This window comes from Rhinoraja longicauda, chromosome 28 (genome assembly GCF_053455715.1).
Source record: "Rhinoraja longicauda isolate Sanriku21f chromosome 28, sRhiLon1.1, whole genome shotgun sequence".
In the NCBI taxonomy this organism is placed as follows: Eukaryota; Metazoa; Chordata; class Chondrichthyes; order Rajiformes; family Arhynchobatidae; genus Rhinoraja; species Rhinoraja longicauda.
Window position 1 is genome coordinate 29,804,679 of NC_135980.1, and position 27,423 is coordinate 29,832,101.

General features: G+C 50.3%; 1 protein-coding gene across 1 annotated transcript; it reads left to right on the top strand.

Moving 5' to 3' along the window:
* On the top strand, positions 1-27,423 carry cilp2 (cartilage intermediate layer protein 2). Its single transcript, XM_078424151.1, has 9 exons — positions 1-264; positions 4,000-4,095; positions 6,414-6,683; positions 11,038-11,220; positions 12,006-12,164; positions 13,305-13,619; positions 15,249-15,357; positions 16,220-16,368; positions 24,009-27,423. Exons 1-9 carry the CDS (start codon positions 192-194, stop codon positions 26,588-26,590), a joined length of 3,936 nt encoding a protein of 1,311 aa, XP_078280277.1. The 5' UTR covers positions 1-191; the 3' UTR covers positions 26,591-27,423.

Sequence of the window (27,423 nt, forward strand, 5' to 3'; positions counted from 1 at the left end):
TAAAGGGAGAGAGAGAGCGCTGCCTAGCAGCTAACAGTCTCTGCTCTCTGCACAGATATCCAGAGCCTCCACGCTCTGATACCTTGCACCAACCTACAGGTCTGACCAGCACTTTGGCAAGACACCACTCTACTTCTCGTAAGACGACTTGACTTCTTCCTAAAAGGCACCAGCTCCAGCTGTTAGTGGAGATGCAGATGGAGGTTCGTGCAGTCTGGATTTTCCTTGCCCTTCTTGTCTTGCAACAGTATATTTCAGCTCAAGGTAAGACCACTGTTTAGTAATATTTTTGTTTTAAATTTTAAATCCCTCTCTCCCTCAATTTTGTTTTTCCCCACTGAATTTTCCACCAAGCGATTCCTGAACAACCTTTAAACGATTTCCTGACACCTTTCGCAAATTTTTCTAAAGAAAATCGAACATCTTAATTGTCTCTTTATTGTCAAATCAAAGCCCACATACGATCTGCCAAGTGAGAATGATTTCAATCAAATCTGCCACATCTAGTTCAGGAAGGAACTGCAGATGCTGGTTTAGACTGAAGATAAGACACAAAAGAAACAAGATGTAACAGATAGACACAAAGTGCTGGAATAACTCAGCGGGATAGGCAGTGTCTCTGGAGAGAAGGAATGGGTGACATTTCTCTGACTCTGAAGAAGGGTTTTGACCCGAAACGTCACCCATTCCTTCTCTCCAGACGCTGCCTGTCCCGCTGAGTTACTCCAGCACTTTGTGTCTATCTGTTACATCTTGTTTCTTTTCTTATTTTTTCTAAGGTAATTATTCCTCGAGGATGTTTACAATTTTAGTTTTAGTTTTATTTTAGTTTAGTTTATTATTGTCACGAGAAAAGTTCTTTGTTGCGTGCTAACCAGTCAGCGGAAAGACTATACATGATGATATGATACAGGTTCATAGTGTGTAGATACAGGATAAAGGGAATAACGCTTAGTGCAAGTTAAAGTCCAGTAAAGTCCGATTAAAGATAGTCCGAGGGTCTCCAATGAGGTAGATGGGAGGTCAGGACCGCTCTCTAGTTGGTGGTAGGACGGTTCAGTTGCCTGATAACAGCCAGGAAGAAACTGTCCCTGAATCTGGAGGTGTGCGTTTTCACACTTCTGTACCTCTTGCCTGATGGGAGAAGGGAGAAGAGGGAGTGACCGGGGGTGAGACTGGTCCTTGATTATGTTGCTGGCCTTGCCGAGGCAGCGTGAGGTGTAGATGGAGTCAATGGAAGGGAGGTTGGTTTGTGTGATGGTCTGGGTTGCATCCACAATTTCTCATCTTGGATGAAGTTGTTTCCAAAATCAGGCTGTGATGTTGGGAAGAAACAGTCCCCTTAATTTTTCCCCTTAATTTTGTGACCTCACTAAATTTTTGCATGAATTTTTGAAAAGCTCAGTTTGTTCAATTCATTGGTTATAAGTGATAACGATTCGGTTTAGAATCTGATTTGGTAGTATGAAGAAGGGTCCCGACCAGAAACGTCACCTCTCCATGTTCTCCAGAGATGCTGCCTGACCCGCTGAGTTACTCCAGCACTCTGTGAAACGTCACCTATCCATGTTTTCCAGAGATGCTGCCTGACCTGCTGAGTTACTCCAGTACCTTGTGTCCTTTTGACACTCTCAGCACTTTTCCTCTCTCAGATGTGCGTAAACAATCACATTGTGTGGGAAGGAACTGCAGATGCTGGTTTAAACTGAAGATAGACCCAAAATGCTGGAGTAACTCAGCAGGACAGGCAGCATCTCTGGAGAGAAGGAATGGGTGACATTTCGGGTTGAGACTCTTCTTCAGACTGAAAGTTAGGGGAAAGGGTAACGAGAGATATAGACGGTGATGTAGAGAGATATAGAACAAAGGAATGAAAGATATGCAAAAAAGTAACGATGATAAAGGGAACAGGTCATTGTTGGCTGTGGGCTAGGTGAAAACGAGTTACAGACAATGAGACTCAACAAGACGACATTGAAGCTGGTACGACTTGGGTGGGGAGGGATGGAGAGAGAGGGGATGTAAGGGTTACTTGAAGTTAGAGAAAACTCGCATTGTTCTGAACAGAGTGAGAGAGTCTTTCCCGGTGTCCTGAGCTCAAACTATTCCTCAGTCATTACACATTAAAGCAGTTTATTTGGTTGTCATCGCGGTGTTCTTTGTGGGATCTTGGCACGGTGGTGCAGTGGTAGAGTTGCTGCCTCACAGCGCCAGAGACCCGGGTTCCATCACGACTACGGGTGCTGTCTGTGCGGAGTTTGCACGTTCCCCGTGACCTGCGTGGGTTTTCTCCGGGTGCTCCGGTTTCCTCCCACATTCCAATGACATACAGGTTTGTAGGCTAATTGGTTTTGGTAAAATTGTAAATTCCCCTCAATGTGTGCAGGGCAGTGCTGGTGTACGGGTGATCGTCGGTGGGACGAAGGGCCTGTTTCATAAGGTCATAAGTTACAGGAGCAGAATTAGGCCCTTCGGCCCATCAAGTCTACTCCGCCATTCAATCATGGCTGATCTATCTCTCCCTCCTAACCCCATTCTCCTGCCTTCACCCCAGAACCTCTGACACCCGTACTGATCAAGACTCTATCTTCCGTAAAAATATCCATTGAAATATTCCATGCTGTATCTCTAAACTGAACTAAACGTCGTGACTCAGTGCAGATGAAAAGTCCGCAGCATGGCTTGGAGGTCTGATGAAACATTCTTAAGGGATTGGACAGGCTCGATGCAGTAAAAATATTCCCGATGAGGAAAAACCTTTCCACCCAGAGTTGTGAATCTGTGGAATTCTCTGCCGCAAAAGGCAGTGGAGGCCAATTCACTGGATGTTTTTTCTAGAGTTAGATTTAGCTCTTAGGGCTAACGGAATCAAGGGATTTGGAGAGAAAGCAGGAAAAGGGTACTGATTCTGGATGATCAGCCATGATCATATTGAATGGCAGTGCTGGCTCGAGGGGCTAAATGGCCTCCTCTTGCACCCTATTGTCATGTTTCTATGTTTCAGTGAACTGGGTGTGTCTTTGACAGCCCCACAGCCTCAGAGTCACTTTTAATAAGAACAACGCCCTTTAAAAAAAAAATAACAGCCAGATTCAAATTCTTAATTGCCGCAGGATGGTGTAGTGGCAGCTTTATGGAGTTGTTTAAGTAAACAAGGCATGACTTCCAAACTGGAATTTCAGCAATTAGACCCACCTGAGGAAGTGAAAGGTGCTATGGAAATGCAAGATGTGACTATGTTTTGGAAAGATTGGACGCAGAAGCTGAGAGAATCCTGTGTAGGAAGGATCTGTTGACACTGGTTGAAATCGAAGGTCGACATAACATGCTGGAGTAACTCAGCGGGTCAGGCAGCGTATCTGGAGAAAAGGGGAATGGGTGACTCCGTAGGTCAGGCAGCGTCTCTGGAGAGGATCATACGCCTCTCATTGGATTTGCTTTGCGTGACAGGAAGGAAAATGGGAAATCATGTTCAGATAGAAACATAGAAAATAGGTGCAGGTCATTCGGTCCTTCAAGCCAGTACCGCCATTCAATATGATCATGGCTGATCATCCACAATCAGTGCCTCGTTCCTGCGTTCTCCCCATATCCCTCGATTCTGTTAGCCCGAGGAGCTAAATCTAACTCTCTCTTGAAAACATCCAGTGAATCGGCCTCCGCTGCCTTCTGTGGCAGAGAATTCCACAGATTCACAACTCTCTGCATCTGCAGTTCCTTCCTACACAAGACATGTGCTCGTTATGTGGAGAGGATGTGCGTGAGTGTGTGTGTGTGTGCACACATCTGCTGAAACTGAGAGAATCCTGTCTGAAACTGTGATCAATGCTTTCAGAGTGTTTCTCGTCTAAGTGAAAGTACAGAGATCTGGAACGCCACCTCCCTCTCTCCTCATCTTCCCTGCTCCCAGCATTTCTTTTGGGTCTGACGGGCAATACATCAAGGCAAGTTTATAAAAAAGAAAACAGCTCCTTTGAAATGGTTTCTTTCCATCCACAGTTTCCTCGGCTGCCAAGGTGAAGGAAGCCAGACCCCAGAAAGGGAAACAGAGGAACCGCAAACTGGGGACCAACGAGGTGCAGGAACTGCGCTCAGGTAAACACAACGATACTCCCAGAACACAACACTGCAGAGAAGAGAGACACAAATAGCTGGAGGAACTCAGCGGGACAGGCAGCGTCTCTGGAGAGAAGGAATGGGTGACGTTTCAGGTCAAGACCCTTCTTCAGAAGACCCAAAATGTCACCCATTCCTTCTTTCCAGAGATGCTGCCCGTCCCGCTGAGTTACTCCAGCTATTTGAGTCCATCTTCAGTTTAAACCAGCATCTGCAGTTCCTTCTTACACACTGCAGAGAAGAAAGTGGGTGTCAGAGAGTGGTGAATCTGTGGAATTCTTTACTACAGAAGTCGGTGGATATTTTTAAGGCAGAGATAGATTCTTGATATTATGGGTTATGGGGAGAAGGCAGAATGGGGTTAGGAGGGAGAGATAGATCAGCCATGATTGAATGGCGGAATGGACCTGATGGGCCGAATGGCCTAATTCTACTCCTATAACTTGTGAACTTGTGCGTGATTGAGTGCTTGGGTTGGAGGAGCGGTCAGTCGCTAACAGTGTGCCTGCCCTCCTGCCGCGCGCTCTCTCGTGCACTCTCACCAGGACTGCCGCTCAAAGCTCTTGCTTTCCCCCCAGTGGGTTTGATCATTGATCGCCGCTCTCTGATCACCAACGAGCTCGGCATCAAAGCCATCACATCCAACCCAGTGGTCGTATGGGCAGCTGCTCGCCTGCGAGCTCTGTGTCGGAACAAAGAACTGCAGATGCCGGTGTACACCCAAGGTAGACACAAGGTTCTGGAGTAACTCAGCAGCTCAGGCAGCATCTCTGGAGAACATGGATAGGTGACGTTTCACAGCGTGCTGGAGTAACTCAGCGAGTCAGGCAGCATCCCTGGAGAGAGGGAACAGGTGACGTTTCGGGTGGGGGAGGATTTGAGGCGAGAAAAGACCAGACCAGAATTCCAGATCACGTAAACGCACAAGCCTCAGAACAGAAGTGTAAAACATCATGAGAGGAACAGATCGGGTAGATGCACAGAGTCTCTTGCCCAGAGTAGGGGAAACAAGAACCAGAGGACATAGGTTTAAGGTGAAACAGAAAAGATTTAATAGGAATCTGAGGGGTAACTTTTTCACACAAAGGGTGGTGGGTGTATGGAACGAGCTGCCGGAGGAGGTAGTTGAGACAGGGACTATCGCAACGTTTAAGAAACATTTAGACAGGTACATGGATAGGATAGGACAGACACAAAATGCTGGAGTAACTCAGTGGGACAGGCAGCATCTCGGGAGAGAAGAAATGGTTGACGTTTCGGGTCAGGATCCTTCTTCAGACTGAAAGTCTGGGGAAAGGGAAACGAGAGAAAGAGAACAAATGAATGAAAGATATGCACGAACGTAACGATGATAAAGGGCCTGCCACTGGCTGATCTACCGTTCCCTCTCAACCCCATTCTCCAGCCTCTCTCCCCATAACCGTTGACACTCAGATTCCAACCACCCTCTGGGTAGCAAAGTTCTTCCTCAAAGCCTCTTAACACTCGTCTTAAACACGGGCGGCACTGTGGCGCAGTGGGTAGAGCTGCTGCCTCACAATGGCAGAGATACAGGTTCCATCCTGACCACGGGTGCTGTCTGTATGGAATTTGTACGTTCTCCCCGTGACCTGCATGGATTTTCTCCGGGTGCTCCAGTTTCCTCCCACACTCCAAAGACGTACAGGTTTGGAGGTTAATTTGCTTGGTAAAATTGTAAAACCAGCGATCCCTGCACACTCACACTATCCCACACACACTGGGGACAATTTACAATTATACCAAGCCAATTGACCTACAAACCTGTACGTCTTTGGAAACTGGAGCACCCAGAGAAACCCTCTAGCAGGTCACGGGGAGAAAGTACAAACTGTTGGGGGAGTCCAGCACCAGGGGTCAGTTTAAGAATAAGGGATAGGCCATTTGGGACTGAGATGAGGAAAAACTTTTTCACCCAAAGAGTTGTGAATCTGTGGAATTCACAGGAATGAAAAGATATGGGGAGAAAGCAGGAACGGGGTACCGATTTTAGATGGTCAGCCATGATCATTTTGAAAGGAGCTGCTAGCTCAAAGGGCCGAATGGCCTACTCCTTCCTGTACCTATTATTCCATGTTTTCTATGTTTCAGTAAATTGTCCCTAGTGTGTATAGGGTAGTGCTAATGTGCGGGGATTGCTGGTCGGCGCGGACTCGGTGGGCCAGAGGGCCTGTTTCCGCGCAGTATCTCTAAACTTCAACACCTATGTCCCCCTAGTGTTGGACACCTCCACCATCTACACAGTTGTGTTTGACGTTGATGCCTGATCTTGCTTGCAGATGTGACGGAGTGGACCTCCTGGTTCAACATTGACCACCCCGGGGGGAACGGGGACTTTGAGCGGCTGGAGGCGATCCGCTTCTACTACCGCGAGCGCGTGTGCGCACGCCCGGCGGCCTTGGAGGCGCGCACCACCAACTGGGTGAAGGCAGAGCACACGGGCGAGGTGGTCCATCACAGCCCAGACCGTGGCTTCTGGTGTGTCAACAAGGAACAGCCTCGCGGCCGGCTCTGCTCCAACTACCACATACGCTTCAGGTGCCCCGTCGGTAGGTTGCCCTCCTCCCACCCCTCACCTGCTGCAGACGTTCCCTCCTCTGTGAGCTTTTAGTCACGCGGCGTTGAAACAGGCACTTGGTCCCAACTTGCCCACACCACCCAACATCTCGTGACTAGTGCACCTGGGAAATGTTGGCTGGTGTGGGCAAGATGGGCCGAAGGGCTTGTTTCCACACTGTATCACTCTATGACTCTGAGAGATTGATGCAAGTGGTAACATTTTTCATCTTTCTTTTTGAAATATGTGGGATGTCAATGCTAGTTATTGAAGAAGGATTTGCCTTGAGTATAGAAGTTGGGAGGTCATGTTGCAGTCGTATAAGACGTTGGTGAGACCACACTTCGATTATTGTGTTCATCATGTTATAGGATATTGTCAAGCTTGAAAGGGTTCAGAGAAGATTTACGAGTGTAGCTGGGCCATGTTGGCCAGTGTGGGCAAGTTGCTATCTTCCTCACTCCCAAATATGGGACAAGGTGATGTCACCGCCTCGCGCACCACGTCAAGTCAAGTCAATTTTATTTGTATAGCACATTTAAAAACAACCCACGTTGACCAAAGTGCTGTACATCTGATTAGGTTCCAATGGGAAAAAAAAAGAAACATACAGTAGCACGCAAACAGTTCACAGCGCCTCCTCAATGAGCCTCAAACGCTAGGGAGTAGAAATAGGTTTTGAGCCTGGACTTAAAGGAGTCGATGGAGGGGGCGGTTCTGATGGGGAGAGGGATGCTGTTCCAGTCTAGGAGCTGCAACCGCAAAAGCGCGGTCACCCCTGAGCTTAAGCCTAGACCGCGGGATAGAGTAGCCCCAAGTCGGCCGACCTGAGGGACCTGGAGTTAGAGAGGGGGGTTAGAAGATTTTTGATGTAGGGGGGGGGAGTGTCCATTTAGGGCTTTATACGTGAATAGGAGGAGCTTGAAGTTGATTCTGTACCGTACAGGGAGCCAGTGGAGAGAGGCCAGAATCGGGGTGATGTGGTCCCTTTTACGGGTACCCGTCAGGAGTCTCGCTGCGGCGTTTTGGACCAGTTGCAGGCGGGACAGGGAAGATTGGCTGATCCCAGTGTATAGGGAGTTGCAGTAGTCTAGGCCGGAGGAAATGAAAGCGTGAATGATTTTTTCTGTGTCGTCGAATTGGAGGAAAGGTTTGATTTTAGCTATGGTTCGAAGTTGGAAGAAACTGGCTTTTACCACAGCGTTGACTTGCTTATCAAATTTTAATGCAGAGTCAAATATCATGCCGAGGTTTTTAATATGCGGTTTGACTAGGCAGGATAGACTTCCAAGACTGCCTGTTATCAATTTGATGGAGTCGTGGGGGGGGGGGGGGCGAATAGGTTGACCTCAGACTTGCTCTCATTTAATTGGAGGAAGTTCTGTGCCATCCAACATTTTATGTCCTCAAGGCAGTGTAAGAGGCTGTTTAAATTTGACTGGTTGTTGGGTTTCAGGGGAGGTAAAGCTGAGTGTCATCGGCATAGCAGTGGAAAGAAATGCCGTGCCTTTGAATGATTTGGCCAAGGGGGAGCATGTATAGAGAGAAGAGAATGGGGCCTAGGATGGAGCCTTGTGGAACTCCGCAGGAGAGGCTAGCTGGAGCAGAGGAATAACTGCCTATGTTGATAGCGAAACTCCTATCTTTGAGGTACGAAGCGAACCAGCTCAGGGCAGTGCCATCAATGCCAACCGCGTACCGGAGACGGTCAATAAGGATGATGTGGTCCACTGCATCGAACGCTGCGCTGAGGTTGAGAAGGAGCAGGATTGCACAGTCGCCGGTGTCGATGGCGAGAAGCAGGTCGTTGTGTACCTTCAACAAGGCAGACTCTGTGCTGTGGTGGGCTCTGAAACCTGACTAGAAACTTTCCAGGATGGTGTTTTGGTGCAGGTAGGGCACTAATTGGTTTAGAATTGCCTTTTCAAGGACTTTTGACAGGAATGGCAGTTTGGAAATGGGTCTGTGGTTGCTAGGCAAGGTGGGGTCTAGGTTAGGTTTTTTCAGTAGGGGCTGGACCACCGCGTGCTTGAAACTGGTTGGAACAGTGCCAGTGGCCAGAGAACTGTTGATAATAGAGAGGATGCTGGGACCGGCTATTGCAATGACATCGTTCAGAAGGGCAGTGGGGGCAGGATCAAGGGGGCAGGTTGCAGGTTTCATAGCGGAGACAAGCTTTGCAAGGGAGGATAGAGTGACGGGTTGGAAGCAGTCCAATTTAGATGAACAGACTAGTGAGACAGCTAGGTCACGGGTGGGAGGGGAAATGTTCATTCTAATATTCTCAACTTTGTTGGTGAAAAATTTAGCGAATTCTTCGCACTTAGCAGGGGACCCAACTAAGCTGGTACTGGGGGCGGGACATATGACAGAGGTAATTGTTCTAAATAGGACCTTGGAGTTATGAGAGTTTTTGGAAATAAGGTCGGAGAAGTATTTTGCTCTAGCAGACTTTACTGCTTCCTGGTATTTGAGAAGATTGTTTCTCAGAATTTCGAAGGAAATTTGAAGCTTGTCACATTTCTACCTCCTTTCTGATTTTCTGCACTCCCTTCTTAGGGCTTTGGTGGTCATTGAGCCACGGCCGACCTTTGGGCTTAGGCTTTTTCATTTTAAGGGGAGCGATAGAATCCAGGATAGAAGAGCAAGTGATATTAAATAAAGAGGCGAGATCCTCAGTGCTGAGATGGGGGGGGAGAGGCCTCAATAGTGCAGATGTTGGGGGCAGCTGTGAGAGCCTCGGAGAATTTACTGGCAGTCAATGAATTTATGTCGCGGGAGTAGCGATCAGGGAGATGAGATTTTGCGGGAGATAAAGGCAGAGATGCGTCAAAAATGATAGCGCTGTGGTCCGATAGACAGGCTTCAGTAGTTTCAATGTTGTTGATTGGGAATCCGGATGATAACACTAGGTCGAGAGTATGGCCTAACTTGTGAGTGGGTCCCGTGGTGTGAAGAGTCAGATTGAAGGACTCAACCAGGTGCATAAATTCACTCACAAGAGACTTAGTGGGACAGCAAACATGAATATTAAAGTCACCAAGAATCATGATCCGGTCAAATTTGGGCAAAATGCTAGAAATCAGATCAGCAAATTGGGTGATGAAGTTCTTATGCATTTTTGGTGGGCGATACACAAGAACAATTAAGAGGGGATAGGCTAGGCCTGCTTTAATTAGTTGCACCTCGAAACTGGAGAAATGATCAGCGTTCAGGAGGCGGCAGTTGAAATATTTCTTAAACACAGTGGCTAAGCCCCCACCGCGTCCGGAGAGCCTAGGCGAGCTGAAGAAGTTACAGTCATCAGGACAGAGTTCCACGAGTGGAGCAAGCTCACCAGGGTTAAGCCAGGATTCTGTGAGCAGTAAGAAGTCCAATCCACGGGTGATGAAGAAGTCGTTGAGGATGAAGGTCTTGTTCTGTAGGGATCTTGCGTTGATCAGGGCCACTTTAGCAGGGACAGCAGGTGAGCTTCGGTCTGGTAGCGGCTCCCACGCCAGCGGGCGGAGGTTCAGGGAGACCTACTATTAGTAGGGTTGCCAACTTGCTCACTCCAAAATAAGGGACAAAGGGTGACATCACTGCCCCGCGCCCCACGTGACCTCACCCAGCCAGCGGACATGTGCTCCCCCTCCACCAATGGCGGCCGCTGGCTGGGTGAGGTCACGTGGGGCGCGGGGCAGTGATGTCACCCTTTGTCCCTTATTTTGGAGTGAGCAAGTTGGCAACCCTACTAATACGGGACAAGGGCGGTCCGGTACGGGACAGTTGGCAACCCTAGCCGAAGGGCCTGTTTCCACACGGTATCACTCTATGTCTCTTCTAAACCTGTCCTATCCATATACGGGTCCACCACCGGTTTTCCGGCACCCTCGGTTCCAGAGCCTTGACGTATTCACCATCCAGTTTGCAGGGCCAACGAAGGTCAAGGCCTTGGGGAGCCGGGATACGATTGGCAATGTCAGCACCGGATGTCGGGGAGGCCAGAAATGACGCATTTATTTCAAGAGGACTAGATTACAACAACAGAGATGTAATGCCGAGGCAACTGAATCTTCCTATCACCAACCAGACAGCAATGCTGAACTACTATCTACCTCATTGGTGACCCTAGGACTATCCTTGATTGGACTTTGCTGGCTTTACCTTGCACTAAACGTTATTCCTTTTTCATGTATCTATACACTGTAAATGGCTCGATTTTAATCATGTATTGCCTTTCTGCTGACTGGTTAGCAAGCAACAAAAGCTTTTCACTGTACCTCAGTACACGTGACAATAAACTAAACTGCAACATGTGGTGTAAAGACTCAGGCTACAGCTCCTTTCGTCTGCTCGGTCCACAGTTCACAACCGCTGGTCGCAGTGGTCGGAGTGGAGTCCGTGTTCGGCCATGTCGTGCGGCGGTACAGGTATCCAAGCGCGGCAGCGGACCTGCACCAACAACCTGCGATTCCGTCACCTCACCTTTCCCAGGTGCAAGGGGAAGGCCATCGAGAAGCGTAAATGCACCATGCCCTTGTGTCAAGGTGAGAATGAACGTGTTCATCAGTTCTAGGGGCAGAATTAGGCCATTCGGCCCATCGTCTACTCCGCCATTCAATCATGGCAGATCTATCTTTCCATCTCAACCCCATTTTCCTGCCTTCTCCCCGTAACCCCTGACACATAAGGGGATAGGAACAGGAGAAGACTCATACATTCCCTACATTCCCTAGACTTTACTTTGGACTTCAGAGTTACAGGCCCTTCGACCCACTGAATCCATGTCATGTATAGTCTTTACGCTGACTGGTTAGCACGCAACAAAAAGCTTTTCACTGTACCTCGGTACATGTGACAACGAACTAAACTCAAACCGTGCTTTCCCTGAACCCTGAAATTCTGTGTAACTTTAGGTTTAGAGATACAGCGCGGAAACAGGGCCTTTCGGCCCACTGGGTTTGCGCCAACCAGCGATCCCCGCACACTAACACTATCCTCATTAGGGACAATTTACATTTATACCAAGCCAATTAACCTACAAACCTGTACGTCATTGGAGTGTGGGAGGAAACTGAAGATCTTGGGAGATAACCCACGCAGGTCACAGGGAGAACGTACAAACTCCGTATGGACAGCCCCCGTAGTCGGGATCGAACCCAAGTCTCCTGGCACTGCATTCGCTGTAAGGCAGCAACTCTACCGCTGCGCCACCGTGCGCCCTGCCCGGTCTGGAGCAGGCCAGTCGTATATAATATTGCAATAATTGATTGAATTTTTAATTTATTTTTAATCCCAATCTGTGCGCCTCTCCTGTGTGCGTGTGGTGAAGAGGCGCGGTGGTCGGTGTGGGGTTCGTGGACGGCATGCTCGGCGAGCTGCGGCAGCGGGCATTCCCTGCGATATCGCAACTGCATCTGGAGCGTGGACGGGCAGGCTTGTGTCGGACGCCCAACCGAAGTTAAAAAATGCACGGGGGAGCTGTGCTCAGGTACGGGTGGGGGGGCATCAGAGAGTGACGGAGAATGTGTGTGGGCAGCTACGGACTCTCACACTGGGTGACATCCACTCTGACACCTAGAGACTGGCTTAGTTTAGTTTAGAGATACAGAGCGGAAACAGGCCCTTCGGCCCTCCGAGTCCATGCCGACCGGCGGTCCCCGTGCACTAGCACTACTCTACACACACGCTGGGGACAATTTACAATTTTACCAAAGCCAATTAACCTGCAAACCTGCACGCCTTTGGAGTGTGGGAGGAAACCGGAGCACCCGGAGAAAACCCACGCAGGTCACGGGGAGAACGTATAAGCTCCGTACAGACAGCACCCGTAGACAGGATTGAACCCGCGACTCTGGCGCTGCGAGGCAGCAACTCCACCGCTGCGCCACCGTGCCGCTCTGACTGAGTTGACGTTTGTAGAGCGGGGATGGGGTGGAAGATTCGCGTTGGGGGATATGGGGTGGGGCTGGAGTGGAGGTTTAGGTCTGGGGTGGGAAGGGGCTGGGATTGGGGGTGGGAGGTTTTGGGGGGTGTGGTTTGGGGATTTGGTCGAGGGTGGTGGTGTGGGGAGGTTTGGGTGGGAGATGCAGGGTGAGGGGTGGGGGAGGGAGGTTTGGCTACGGGGCGCAGGGTGGCATGGGGCGGTTTGGGTTGGGGGTCAGGGGTGGGGGGGTTTGGGTTGGAGGAGGGGGGAAGTTTAGGTTAGGGGCGGGCAGGGGAGATATGTGTGGGGGGTGAGGGGTGGGATGGGGATTCAGGTTGGGGGATGGGGGTGGAGGGTTTGGCTGGGGGGGTCGCAGAGTGGGAGGTTTGTCTGGGGGGTGCTGGGTGGGATTGGGGGGGTTTGGGTTGGGTGATGGGGGTTGGGGGTAGGTTTAGGTTTGGGGCAGGCAGGGGATGTTTGGGATGGGGTGGGGGGCAACCCGGTGGGCTATGCCGGGTGGGATGTGGGTTCGGGTTGGGGGAGGTTTCGGTTAGGGGTGGGGGGCGGTTTGTGTGGGGGTGCCGGGTGGAGGGGAGAGTTTGGGGCGGGCGTTACGGGGTGAAGGGAATGTGAACTGTGTTGGTCATCGGGACCAAGGGGCAGCCGTGTTTCTCAATGCCGACGGACAGGCCTGTTTCCCCGCAGAGTGCCCGCAGGCGTGCCCGAGGAGCGGCGCGGACGGTGAATGCCACGACTGCATTTGTGCCCAACACGTGCTGGCAGGGACGGTCCACTCTGCAGGCGGGGCCGCCATCTCCGGCAGCTCAGTGGCCGCGGTGGAGCAGCCTCTCGTCACGCTGGCAACGACCGACCATGTCGGCAGGTTCCGCATCAATGGGGTGTGTGCCCACGCACGGAAAGGCCTGCTGGTCCAGCACAAGAAATATGCCCCCTCCGTCTTCCACGCTGTGCAGAACAGCTCACACACTTCCATCATCAAGGCCTTCCTCACCAAACTGGGTGAGTCACCATCTCCTACCTCACCGGGACCTCATTGAAACCTACTGAATAGTGAAAGGCCTGGAGAAAGTGGGTGTGGAGCGGATGTTTCCACTAGTGGGAGAGTCTAGGACCAGAGGTCACAGCCTCAAAATGCAGGGACGTTCTTTTAGGAAGGAGATTTCTTTAGCCAAAGGGTGGAGAATCTGTGGAATTCTTTGCCACAGAAGGCTGTGGAGGTCAAGTCAGTGGATATCTTTAAGGCAGAAATAGATAGATTCTTGATTAGTACGGGTGTCAGGGGTTTTGGGGAGAAGGCAGGAGATTGGGGTTAGGAGGGAGAGATAGATCAGCCATGATTGAATGGTGGAGTAGAGTTGATGGGCCAGATGGCCTAATTCTGCTCCTATCACTTATGACCTTATGATCGCACACATTCCTCCTGCTGTTACGCAGTGATCCCTTTCAGAAACAGCACTTGTCATTCTGTCTTATAAAATCAGCAATCAATGGGCTGTAAAATGCAGCAAAAAAAATGGCCTTATTAGCTGAGCTCCAGGATATACTCAATTAGCTGATGGTTCATCTGCAGTTCACTCTCAGTCTGCCAACGTTGCTCCATTTGTGACCCTAGTTTACCGACTAGTTTCACTGTTCTTCTGATTAATGTTACTGTTTGTCTGCCTCCTTGTTTCACCTCCCCCTCAGCCAACAATGAACCATTCTACATTTCCTTATCATCGTCTGCTTTGATCTGTCGTTTTCACACCTTACCCGTACCTTATCTCTAGACTCCCTCTCCCCCTGACTCTGTCTGAAGAAGGGTCTCGACCCGAAACATCACCCATTCTTGCTCTCCAGCGATGCTGCCTGACCCGCTGAGTTACTCCAGCATTTTCTGTCCATCTTCGGTGCAAATCAGCAACTGCAGTTCCTTCCTACACATAACTTTATTTCTCCGATCACTTCACAAAACAAAGGTCCATTTACTGGATTTACCGAAGCCAATTAATCTACAAACCCGCACGTCTTTGGAGTGTGGGAAGAAACCGGAGCACCCGGAGAAAACTCACGCAGGTCACAGGGAGAAAGTGCAAACTCCGTACAGACAGCACCCGTAGTAGGGATCAAACCTGGGTCTCTGGCGCTGTGAGGCAGCAACTCTACCGCTGCACCACCGTGCCTCTCCCATCGGGCAGAAGATACAAAAGCATGAAAGCGCGTACAGTACCAGCAGAGTCCGAGACAGCTCCTTCCTCACCGCAGCGCCAGTGCTGCCTTACACAGTGCTTGGTATTTGTTGAGATGATGTGGATTCTCTGCCTCAGAAGGCAGTGGAGGCCAATTCACTGGATGAATTTAAGAGAGATTTAGATAGAGCTCTAGGGGCTAGAGGAATCAAGGGATATGGGGAGAAGGCAGGCACGGGTTACCGATTGTGGATGATCAGCCTTGATCACAATGAATGGCGGTGCTGGCTCAAAGGGCTGAAGGGCCAAATGGCCTCCTCCTGCACTTATTTTCTATGTTTCTCTGATCCCACCATTGAGTTCTACTCTTAAGATGAAGCGTGGACGTCTCCATTTTGGAGTGGATTCTCCTGTGTGTTGTGATCGACCGCCTTTCACTGCGTCTCCTTCTCACCAACAGAAAACCCTTATATCGTGAAACACCCAGAGTCTAAAGTGCGGTTTGAAGATCAGCAGGTGACTTTCTGCTGCAAAGCTACGGGGGCTCCAACTCCGCTAAAATATTTCTGGTGAGTTTAGTTTAGAGCTACAGCGCAGAAACAGGCCCTTTGGCCCACCAGGTAGCACTGACCAGCGATCCCTGCCCATTAACACTATCCTACACACACACACTAGGGTCAATTTACAATTATACCAAGAGTACAAACCCAAGCCGCTGAACCTACAAACCTGCACGTCTTTGGAGTGTGGGAGAAACTGAAGTTCTTGGAGAAAACCCACGCAGGTCACGGGGAGAACGTACAAACTCTGTACAGGCAGCAACTCTACCGCTGCGCCACCGTGCCGCCCTCTTTCTATAGACAGAGGATAGGCGGGATGACAATTCTCCATTCACTTTGCAGTGAGAGTTAACATTGTGTAAGGAGGAACTGAAGATGCTGTTTTAAACGGAAGATAGACACAAAACTCTGGCGCAACTCAGCAGGGCAGCAGCATCTCTGGAGAGAAGGTCCGAAGGGTCTCGACACAAAACGTCATCCATTCCTTCTCTCCAGAGACGTAGATGGGAGGTCAGGACCACTCTCTAGTTGGTGATAGGACAGTTCAGTTGCCTGATAAGCTGGGAAGAAACTGTCCCTGAATCTGGAGGTGTGCGTTTTCACACTTCTGTAGGAAGGAACTGCAGAAGCTGGTTTAAACAGAAGATGGACACAAAATGTTGGAGTAACTCAGCGGGACAGGCAGCATCTCTGGAGAAAAAGGATGAGTGACGTTTCGAGTCGACACCCTTCTCCAGAGCATTAGCAATTGTTAGGCTTTTAATCTAATGCCGATGAATCTCATAATGGGAAATGTGGGTGTTTCTGTGATGTTGGGAGCAGATGATAAGTGTTGCTGTTCTGATCTGAACAATCGCTCCTTGTACCCCAGGTACCACAACGGGACGCGACTGGACACAGAACACGACAGCACCCTCGTGCTGAGGGAACTGAAGAGGTGGCAGGGAGGTGTGTACCACTGCAACGTCACCAACGGCTTTGCCTCCATCGTCTCGGCACCAGCGACCCTCACAGTGATCGGTGAGTTAACCAGAGTCTAGCCATTCATTGCCTGAGAACAGGATGAGGGTGGATCTTATAGAAACATGTCAAATTCTTAAGTGATCGGACAGGATAGATGCAGGAAAAAATGTTCCCCATGTTGGGGGAAGTCCAATTCCAGAGGTCACACTGTTTAAGAATAAGGCGTAGACCATTTAGGACTGAGATAAGAAAAAACTTTTTCACCCAGAGAGTTGTGAATCTGTGGAATTCTCTGCCACAGAAGGCAGTGGAGGCCATTTCACTGGATGTATTCAAGAGAGAGTTAGATAGAGCTCTTAAAGATAGCAGAGTCAAGGGACATGGGGAGAAGGCAGGAACACGGTACTGATTGTGGATGATCAGCCATGATCATATTGAATGGCAGTGTTGACTCGAAGGGCCAAATGGTCTACTCCTGCACCTATTTTCTATGTTTCTATATCACTCAGTCCCGGGAGACCGACAATCCCGGATACAAATGGGCACACAGTCAGTGTGGACTCTGAACTGCAGATGAGGCCAGAATTCATCTAATTTCTCACTAAAGCCAAACTTCAGACTGCAAACGAGAGAGTTCCTGCCTATTGTGGATGAGGTTGGGGGTTGAGTGTGCGTGAAGAGACAACTTAGCCAAAATAACGGCTAATAATAATTTTATACGAGGCAAAATAGACATTATCCAATCACTAAAAATCAGCCTTTACCCGAAAATATCAGGTTTTAATATCAAGAGTCAAGAGTGTCCCAAAATGGAACAATGAAATTCTTATTTGCAGCAGCACAACAGGCATGGAAACATCATAATCTGTAATGTATAATGTAGGGAACTCCGTACTGACCGCACCCGCAGTCAGAATCAAACCCGGGTCTCTCTGGGAGGAAACCGGAGCATGTGGAGAAAACCCACGTGGTCACAGGGAGAACATAGAAAATAGGTGCAGGAGAAGGCCATTCGGCCCTTCGAGCCTGCACCGCCATTCAATATGATCATGGCTGATCATCCAGCTCAGTAGCCTGTACCTGCCTTCTCTCCATACCCCCTGATCCCTTTAGCAAAAAGGGCCACATCTAACTCCCTCTTAAATATAGCCAATGAACTGGCCTCAACTACCTTCTGTGGCAGAGAATTCCACAGACTCACCACTCTCTGTGTGAAGAAATGTTTTCTCATCTCGGTCCTAAAAGACTTCCCCCTTATCCTTAAGCTGTGACCCCTGGTTCTGGACTCCCCCAACATCGGGAACAATCTTCCCGCATCTAGCCTCTCCAACCCCTTAAGAATTTTATATGTTTCTATAAGATCCCCCCTCAGTCTTCTAAATTCCAGTGAGTACAAGCCTAGTCTATCCAGTCTTTCTTCATATGAAAGTCCCGCCATCCCAGGGATCAATCTGGTGAACCTTCTCTGTACTCCCTCTAAGGCAAGAACGTCTTTCCTCAGATTAGGAGACCAAAACTGCACACAATACTCCAGGTGCGGTCTCACCAATGCCCTGTACAACTGCAGTAGAACCTCCCTGCTCCTAAACTCAAATCCTCTTGCTATGAATGCCAACATACCATTCGCTTTCTTCACTGCCTGGTGCACCATGACACCCAAGTCACGTTGCATCTCCCCTTCTCAAAATGGTCACCATTCAGGTAATACTCTGCTTTCCTGTTCTTGCCGCCAATGTGGATAACCTCACATTTATCCACATTATATTGCATCTGCCATGCATTTGCCCACTCGCCTAATCTATCCAAGTCATTCTGCAGCCTCTTAGCATCCTCCTCGCAGCTAACACTGCCACCCAGCTTCGTGTCATCCGCAAACTTAGAGATGTTGCATTCAATTCCCTCGTCCAAATCATTAATATACACTGTAAATAACTGGGGACCCAGCACTGAGCCTTGCGGTACCCCACTAGTCACTGGTTGCCATTCCGAAAAGGATCCGTTTATTCCTACTCTTTGCTTCCTGTCCGCCAACCAATTTTCTATCCACCTCAACACTGAACCCTCAATACCGTGTGCTTTAAGTTTGTACATCAATCTCCTATGTGGGACCTTGTCGAAGGCCTTCTGAAAGTCTAGATACAACACATCGACTGGTTCTCCCTTATCCACTCTACTAGTTACATCCTCGAAAAATTCTATAAGATTCGTCAGACATGATTTGCCTTTTGTAAATCCATGCTGACTTTGTCCAATGATTTCACGTAGAACGTAGTAACTCCCTACACACAGTGCCCGTAGTCATGATCGAACCGGGGTCTCTGGTGCATTACACTACTTCATCGTTTGAATTAATCATCTGGGCAGCAAAGATTAGTTCAGTTTAGTTTATTGTCACCTGTACCGATGTATAGCAGAAAGCTTTTTGTGCGTGCTCACCAGTGAGCAAAAAGGCAATACATGATTAGTGCAGGTGTCAGAGGTTATGGGGAGATGGCAGGAGAATGGTGTTAAGAGGGAGAGACAGATCAGCCATGATTGAATGGCGGAGTAGACTTGATAGGCCGAATGGCCTAATTCTACTCATATCTCTTATGGCCTTATGATTACAATCGATCCATTTACAGCGTCTAGATACATAAGGGAATAACGTTGGATAAGGGTATAACGTTGGATAAGGGAATAACGTTGGATAAGGGAATAACGTTTAGAAGCTGGGGAACAGCCAAGGAGGGAGAGCTCATGTTGAGCCGTTCATCGGTTTCATGCACCACTTGGGTAGATGCAAAGAGTCTCTTGCCCAGAGGTCCAGAGGACACAGGTTCAAGGTGAAGGGAAAAAGATTTAATAGGAATCTGAAGGGTAACTTTTTCACACAAAGGGTGGTGGGTGTGTGGAACGAGCTGCCAGAGGAGGTAGTTGAGGTTGGGACTATCTCATCGTTTAAGAAACAGTTAGACAAGTACATGGATAGGGCAGGTTTGGAGGAATATGGACCAAGTGCAGGCAGATGGGACTAGTGTAGCTGGGACATGTTGGTTGGTGTGGGCAAGATGGGAAGGGCCTGTTTCCACGCTGCATCACTCTGACTCTCTGACTCTCACACTACACTCTATTTGGCTGCATTTGACTGCGTGAGACGCAGGTTCCAGTAGTCACTGGCATGAACCCAGTACAAAGACAGCCTGTTCTGTTTTCATAAACTGAATTCTAGTTACTGGAGTTAAGCACCAGGCTTCAAGTAATCTCCAACTAGGGTTGCCAACTGTCCCGTATTAGCCGGGACATCCCGTATTTTGGGCTAAATTGGTTTGCCCCGCCCTTGTCCCATATTAGGCCCGGGGGGCGCTGTAGGCCCGGACGCTGTAGGTCCGGACAGTGTAAGTCCAGAGGCCCCAGAGTCGCCTAATGGAGGTTGTGTAGCAACCCGCTTCTCGGCCCGGGCGACCGCCATTGTTGGAGTGCGAGCATGTGGCCGCTGGCTGGGTGACGTCACCTTGTCCTTATTTGGGAGTGAGATAGTTGGCACCCCTATCTCCAACCTGTTAAGTGATCAGTTTATTCTTAACGATCTTGTCTTGTTGACACTTCCTGTCCATAAATCATGGCTTTATTTCTCTCACATAAGCACGGGAGAAGCAGAAGGCCACTCTGCCCATTGTCTCTACTCTGTCATTCAATGTGATTGTGTCAACGTCACTCCCTGCACTGTCATAAGGTCATAAGGGATAGGAGTAGAATTTCGGCCATTCAGCCCATCAAGTCTACACCACCATTCAATCATGGCTGGTCTATCTCTCCCTCCTAACCCCATTCTTCAGCCTTGTGCCGATAACCCCTGATATCCCTTACTAATCAAGAATCTGTCTATCTCTGCCTTAAAAATATCCATCTAGCAATGAATTCCACAGATTCACCACCCTCTGACACCCACTTTCTTCTCTGCAGTGTGTAAGAAGGAACTACAGATGCTGGTTTAAACTGAAGATAGACTCAAATAGCTGGAGTAACTCAGCGGGACGGGCAGCATCTCTGGAGAGAAGGAATCCTCTTGGGTCTGAAGAAGGATCTCGACCCGAAACGTCACCCATTCCTTCTCTCCAGAGATGCTGCCTGTCCCGCGGAGTTCCTCCAGCTATTTGTGTCTCTCTTCTCTACAGTGGTGTGTTCGGGGAGTATCGTTGTGTTTACCTGAGCGCAGTTCCTGCACCTCGTTGGCCCCCAGTTTGCGGTTCCTGTTTCCCTTTCTGGGGTCTGGATTCCTTCACCGTGGCAGCCGAGGAAACTGTGGATGGAAAGAAACCATTTCAAAGGAGCTGTTTTCTTTTAAACTTGTCTTGATATATCGCTCGTCAGACCCAAAATAAATGTTGGGAGCAGGAAAGATGAGGAGGAGGTGGCGTTCCAGATTTCTGTACTTTCACTTAGACGAGAAACACTCAATCATGGCTGATCCATCTCTCCCTCCTAACCCCATTATCCTGCATTCTCCCCATAACACCCGACACCCGTACTAATCAAGAATCTATCTCTGCCTTAAAAATATCCACTGACTTGGCCTCCACAGCCTTCTGTGGCGAAGAATTCCACAGATTCACCACCCTCTGACTAAATAAATTTCTCCTGATCTCCTTCCTAAAAGAACGTCCTTTAATTCTGAGGCTATGACCTCCAGTCCTAGACTCTCTCTTGAAAACCTCCAATGAATTGGCCTCCACTGCCTTCTGTGGCAGAGAATTCCACAGATTCACAACTCTCTGGGTAAAAATGTTTTTCCTCATCTCAATCTTAAATGGCCTACCCCTTATTCTTAAACTGTGAGCTCTCTCAGTCAGAGGTGCAACAGGTCTGGGCAGCTGGGTCAGGCTTGGCAGCAGGTAGAATACAATGAACCAGTGATCTCCAAACACTCACCTCCTGTTCCCAGTGATTTGGTCACACACTGGAACAATATGAGATATTCCCGATTCCCATTCCTTCTCTGGGAACAGGCAGAGATGCTGCCTGTTACTCCAGCATTTTGTGTCTACCTATGAGATATTCCTGTTATTTCGTGGGAATGTGAAGCATAAGGAACAATTTGTTTCATCTTACAATTGTTCAGTTTGGTTTTGTTTTGCTTAGTTTAGATTGGTGTTTTAATGGCGGAGTAGACTTGGTGGGCCGAATGACCTAATTCTGCTCCTATAACTTATGAACTTTCATATATGAAGCCGAGACCCTTTCATCTGACTGTGTCCCAAAATCTTCTTTACCTTTCCCTAGTTTAGTTTAGAGATAGTGCGGAAACAGGCCCTTCAGCCCACCGAGTCTACGCCGACCAGCGATCCCCGCACACCAACTCTATTCTTTACACACACTAGGGCCAATTTACAATTATCCCAAGCCAATTAATCTACAAACCTGCACGACTTTAGAGCGTGGGAGGAAACTGGAGCAGCGGGAGAAAAAATGACGTAGGTCACGGGGAGAACGTACAAACTCCATTTAGACAGCATGTACCGCTACGTCACCGTGCCGCCCCAAGGTTTTTACCTCAAGGCTGATTAGGGACAGAGTTAAAAAATGGACACGGCTCCTGGAAACTGTTCACCCTTTAACCTCTGTGGCCATTGACGATTGACCTCAAGCTGGATTGAATTCTATGGCAACACATACAACAGATGTGGAATAATGCTCTGGTTTCCCATCAGAAACATTAACTGGGTTAATCTTTCCACAGTTGCTAACTGACCTGATGAGTGTTTCCAGCATTTAACATTTTTATTTCAGCCTTCCAGAATCTGCCATTTATTTTTGTTTTTTCCACATGTACAGTGATACCGTTTAGGTTAGTTTTAGTTCAGTTCAGTTTAGTTTATTGTCACGTGTACCGAGGTACAGTGAAAAGCCTTCGTTGCATGCTATCCAGTCAGCGGAAAAACGAAACATGATTAAGCCATTCATCGAGCCATTCACAGTGTACAGATACTGGATGAGGGAATAACGTTTAGTGCAAGGTAAAGCCAGCAAAGTCCGATCAAGGATAGTCCGAGGGTCACCATCTTCTTCACCGGGGATTTTGTATGCATCAGTATAGGATCTGGTTCAACGGTGTTCCTGGCCCGTGCTATAAAACTGCCCGAGGCTGCCTCGCTGCGTAGCAATTTAACATGGAAGAAGTTCAAAGAGAACTTTAGATTGTTGCATATAAATGGCTCCATAAAATTTCCCTGTACATCCGCCAAAAACTATACACAAGCGAATGCAGGGAAAAGTAGCTGGTTTCAGGGCGTTGACAGAGTTCTTGTACATTAATGATTTGGACGAGGGGATTGAAGGCTTTGTGGCCAAGTTTGTCGATGATACGAAAATGGGTGGAGGGGCAGGTGGTGTAGAGAAAGCAGAGACTCTGCAGAAGGACATGGACAGGTTGGGAGAGTGGGCAGAGAAGTGTTAGATGGAATATATAGTGTAGCAAAGTGTGGAGTCATGCATTTTGGTCATAGGAATAAAGGCGTAATTTCCTAAATGGGGGGAGAATTCAGAAATCGGAGGTGCAAGTCGAATCGGTAGTAAAGAAAGCAAACTCAATGCCGGCATTTATAACAAGAGGCCTTATATACAAAAACAGGGATATAATGCTGAGGCTCTATAAGGCGCGGGTAAGGCCGCATTTGGAATATTGAGAGCAATTTTTGGCCCCATATCTGAGGAAGGATGTGCTGGCTCTGGAGAGGGTCCTGAGGAGGTTTACAAGAATTATCCCAGGAATGAGCAGGTTAACCTATGATGAGCGTTTGCCGGCACTGGGCCTGTACTCGCTAGAGTTTAGAAGAATGAGGGGGGACCTCATTGAAACATACAGAATAGTGAAAGGCTTGGATAGAGCGGATGTGCAGAGGATGTTTCCACTAGTGGGAGAATCTAGGACTAGAGGTCATAGCCTCAGAATTAAAGGGCATTCTTTTAGGAAGATGAGGAGAAATTTATTTAGTCATAGGATGGCGAATCTGTGGAATTATTTGCCACAGAAGGCTGTACTCCCGTACTAATCAATATTCTATCTATCTCTGCCTTAAAAATATCCACTGACGTCAGTGGATATTTTTAAGGCAGAGATAGATAGATTATTGATTAGTACGGGTGTCAGAGGTTATGGGGAGAAGGCAGAATGGGGTTAGTAGGGAGAGATAGATCAACTATGATTGAATGGCAGAATAGACTTGATGGGCCGAATGGCCTAATTTACTCCTATTCCCTGTGACCTTATGACCTTTCCAACATGGAACAAAGTGGTCTTACGGCAAAAACAAGCGGCTTGGAGGAAGATGGAGCTGCCACCAGGACAACTGGAAACTCTACAGCCCTTCGGCCCAACTTGCCCAAACCGGCCAACATGTCCCAGCTACATTAGTCCCACCTGCCCGCGTTTGGTCCATATCCCTCCAGACCTGTCCTATCCACGTACCTGTCTGTTTCTTAAACGTTGGGATATTCCCTGCATCAAATAACTAATCTGGCAGCGTGTTCCATACACCCACTACCCTTTGTGTGAAAAAGTTACCCCTCAGATTCCTATTAAATCTTTTCCCCTTCATTGTAAACCTCTGTCCTCTGGTCTTTGATTCAACTACTCTGGGCAAGAGACTCTGTGCATCTACCGGATCTATTCCTCTCATGATTTTGTCTTTTTGTGTTTCTGCCTCTTCCCTCCTTAGCTAAGGGGCAACCGAGCTGCAGATCGCAGCCGTTGGAGCGCTTCATCAAGCTGCCGGGGAACTGTTTTCAGGCCGCCAGCGCCTCCTCCTACTACGACGTGGGCGGGTGCCCCAGCCTGGCCTGCGCGGGAGACCTGGCTGATCAACTGCGGTGCAAGGACGGCACCGGCTACTGTTGTGGGGTGACGCGGACGGATCTGCGGGAGATCCCTTGCCAGGGGTACACTCTCCCGGTCAAGGTGGTGACCGCGTGCGGCTGCAAGAGGTGCCCGGAGCCCAAGGTGTCGGTACGAGGACAGGCGTTGGCGGCTGACGACGGCGAACCTCTCCGCTTCGGCCAGATCTACATCGGCGGCGAGCAAGTTGGGCTGACGAGCTACCGGGGGAGCTTCACCATCCCGGTCCCCGCAGAGACGGAGAGGCTGGTCGTGAGGTTTGTGGACGGCTCGGGCAAGTTTGTGGACACGGTCAAAGTCTTTCCCTTCGATCGCAGGAGCGGCGCGGTGAACTTCCAGGTGAAACTGTTGAGGAGATCAGAGACGTTGGAGGTGGATTCGAGCAAAGGCATCACCATACCTCTTGGGGAGATGGAAGGGCAGGACACCATCGGGGAGATCGAAATCCCAGCCAATTCCTTCCGCCGGAGCGACGGGGAGGTCTACAGTGGGAAGGTCAAGGCTAGTGTCACCTTCTTGGACCCCAGGAACATCAGCCTGGCTATGGCTGCGTCCAGCGACCTCAACTTCGTGGACCAGCAAGGCAACGTGAAGCCACTCAGGACCTACGGCATGTTCACGGCGGACTTCCGAGAGGAATCGTCCGGCCGAGCCCTGGGCGCGGCCGGGGTGCGGGTCTACCTGGACACGGCCAGCGTGAAGATGCCCGAGCATGTGGGGGAGATGAGGCTGTGGTCGCTCAACCCCGACACCGGCTTCTGGGAGGAGGAGAGCATCCTCCACGCCGAGGAGAGGAGGAGGAGCAGCAGCAGCAGCAAGAGGAGCAAGCGGGAGGAGAGGACCTTCCTGGTGGGCAACCTGGAGATCAAGGAGAGACGCCTCTTCAACCTGGACGTGCCCGAGGGCCGGCGGTGCTATGTCAAGGTGCGGGCTTACATGAGCGACAAGTTCCTGCCGGGCGAGCAGCTGGAGGGGGCGGTGGTGTCCCTGATCAACCTGGAGCCGCTACCCGGCTACTCAGCCAACCCGCGGGCCTGGGGCCGCTTCGACAGCGTGGTCACCGGGCCCAACGGCGCCTGCCTGCCCGCCTTCTGCGACGCCGAGCGGCCGGACGCCTACACCGCCTATGTCACGGCCACACTGGGCGCCGAGGAGCTGGAGGCCGCCCCCTCGGCGCCCAAGACCAACCCCAACGTGATCGGGGTGTCCCAGCCCTTCCTGGCCAAGCTGGACTACCGGCGGACCGACCACGACGACCGGCGGCTGAAGAAGACGGCCTTCAAGATCAACCTCCCCAAGCCCGACGCCGGCAAGGTGGAGGAGGAGGGCGACGGGCCCATCTACCCCTACCAGAGCGCCCGGCAGTGTGAGGACGCCCCGGTGTCCGCCAACCACTTCAGGTTCTACAAGGTGGAGGAGGACAAGTACGAGTACAACGTGGTGCCCTTCCAGGAGAACGACCTGACCAGCTGGGTGGGGGACCACCTGTCATGGTGGCCCAACCCGCAGGAGTTCCGCGCCTGCTACGTCAAGGTCAGGGTGTGGGGGCCACGGGAGGTGGTGGTCAGGTCCCGCAACAGCGGCGGCAACCACCCCGCCACCGCCGGGCACCTGTACGGCATCCGCGACACCCGCAGCGTCCGCCACCTGCTGCGGCCTAACGTGTCGGCCGCCTGCCTGGAGTTCAAGTGCGGCGGCATGCTGTACGACCAGAGCGGCGTAGACCGCACCCTGGTCACCCTCATCCCGCAGGGCAACTGCCGCCACACCGCCACCAACAACCTCCTGCGGGATTACCTGCGCCGGCACCCGCCCTATCCCCACAACAACACCGACACTAACCTGGCCGCCCACAAAATGGGGGGCGCCGCCGCCAACAACGACGCCGACAAAATGGCCACCGCTACCGCCAACACCAACAAAATGGCCGCCACTACCGCCAACACCAACAAAATGGCCACCACTACCGCCAACACCAACAAAATGGCCGCCACTGCCAACACCGCCGCCTTCAGCATGCTGGCGCCCGTCGACCCGCTGGGGCACAACTACGGCATCTACACCGTCAGCGATCAGAACCCGCGGCTGGCCAAGGAGATCGCCATCGGCCGCTGCTTCCACGGCACCTCCGACGGCTTCTCCCGAGAGATGAAGGTGGACGCCGGCACCGCCCTCACCTTCACCTGCACGGAGAAGGCGGTCGGCCGACAGAGCCTCTTCCAGCGCCTCCAGAACTCGCCCGCCGACACCGCGGCCCAGATCGGGGCGGAGATGAGGAGACGGGTCCAAACGCGGCCCGGCCCGGGCCCGGCTCCGGCTCGGGTCGTCGCCTATCCCTCTGTGCAAAGGAGGAACCGCAGAAACAGGCCAGGCCAGGGCCAGAGGAGGAACAGACAGCAGCAGTAGCCAAGCGTGGACCTTCCTTGGCCCAGCCAGGTTCAATGCAAACTCTGTACATAGTGAACTCTGCAGCTTATGTTCTAAAGTGACTTTAAAACAAAAAACATTTTAAACCAAGAAGTGAAGAATTCGACAGTGGAGGAGGCCAATTCACTGGATGTTTTCAAGAGAGAGTTAGATACAGTTCTTGGGGCTAATAGAATCAAGGGATATGGGGAGAAAGCAGGAATGGGGTACTGATTCTGGATGATCAGCCATGATCATATTGAATGGTGGTGCTGGCTCGAAGGGCCGAATGACCTACCCCTGCACCTAATTTCCATGTTTTCAATGTTTCTATGAGACAACCAGGGAAGACCATGCCTAATTCTGTAGATATCCACAAAAATACTGGGGTAACTCAACAGGACGGGCAGCATCTCTGGGGAGAAGGAATGGGTGACGTTTTGGGTCGAGACCTCTCCATCTAATTCTGTCTCATGGACGTTTCATGAGGACGTTCACGGACATAGCTCTCATCCATTCACTTCCTGGAACCTGGACTAGCCGGGACGTGAGGCTTTGATTCTGTGCGGTCGCAGGTTTCTGTGTCCTGTTATCTCGGGGTGGTACCAGGCTCCGTGGGATGGGCAGGTGAGGAAGGAGTTGCAGAGGTAGTCTCAAGCTATTTCCCAACACAGGTGATCCTCCAACACAGAAGTCCTCATTGGGAAACTCTCACTAAGTTCGGTCGGGTGCCCACTGCCAGGACTGGTTTGGGGTTAGTTTGAGATAGACACAAAATGCTGGAGTAACTCAGCGGGACAGGCAGCATCTCTGGAGAGAAGGAATGGGTGACA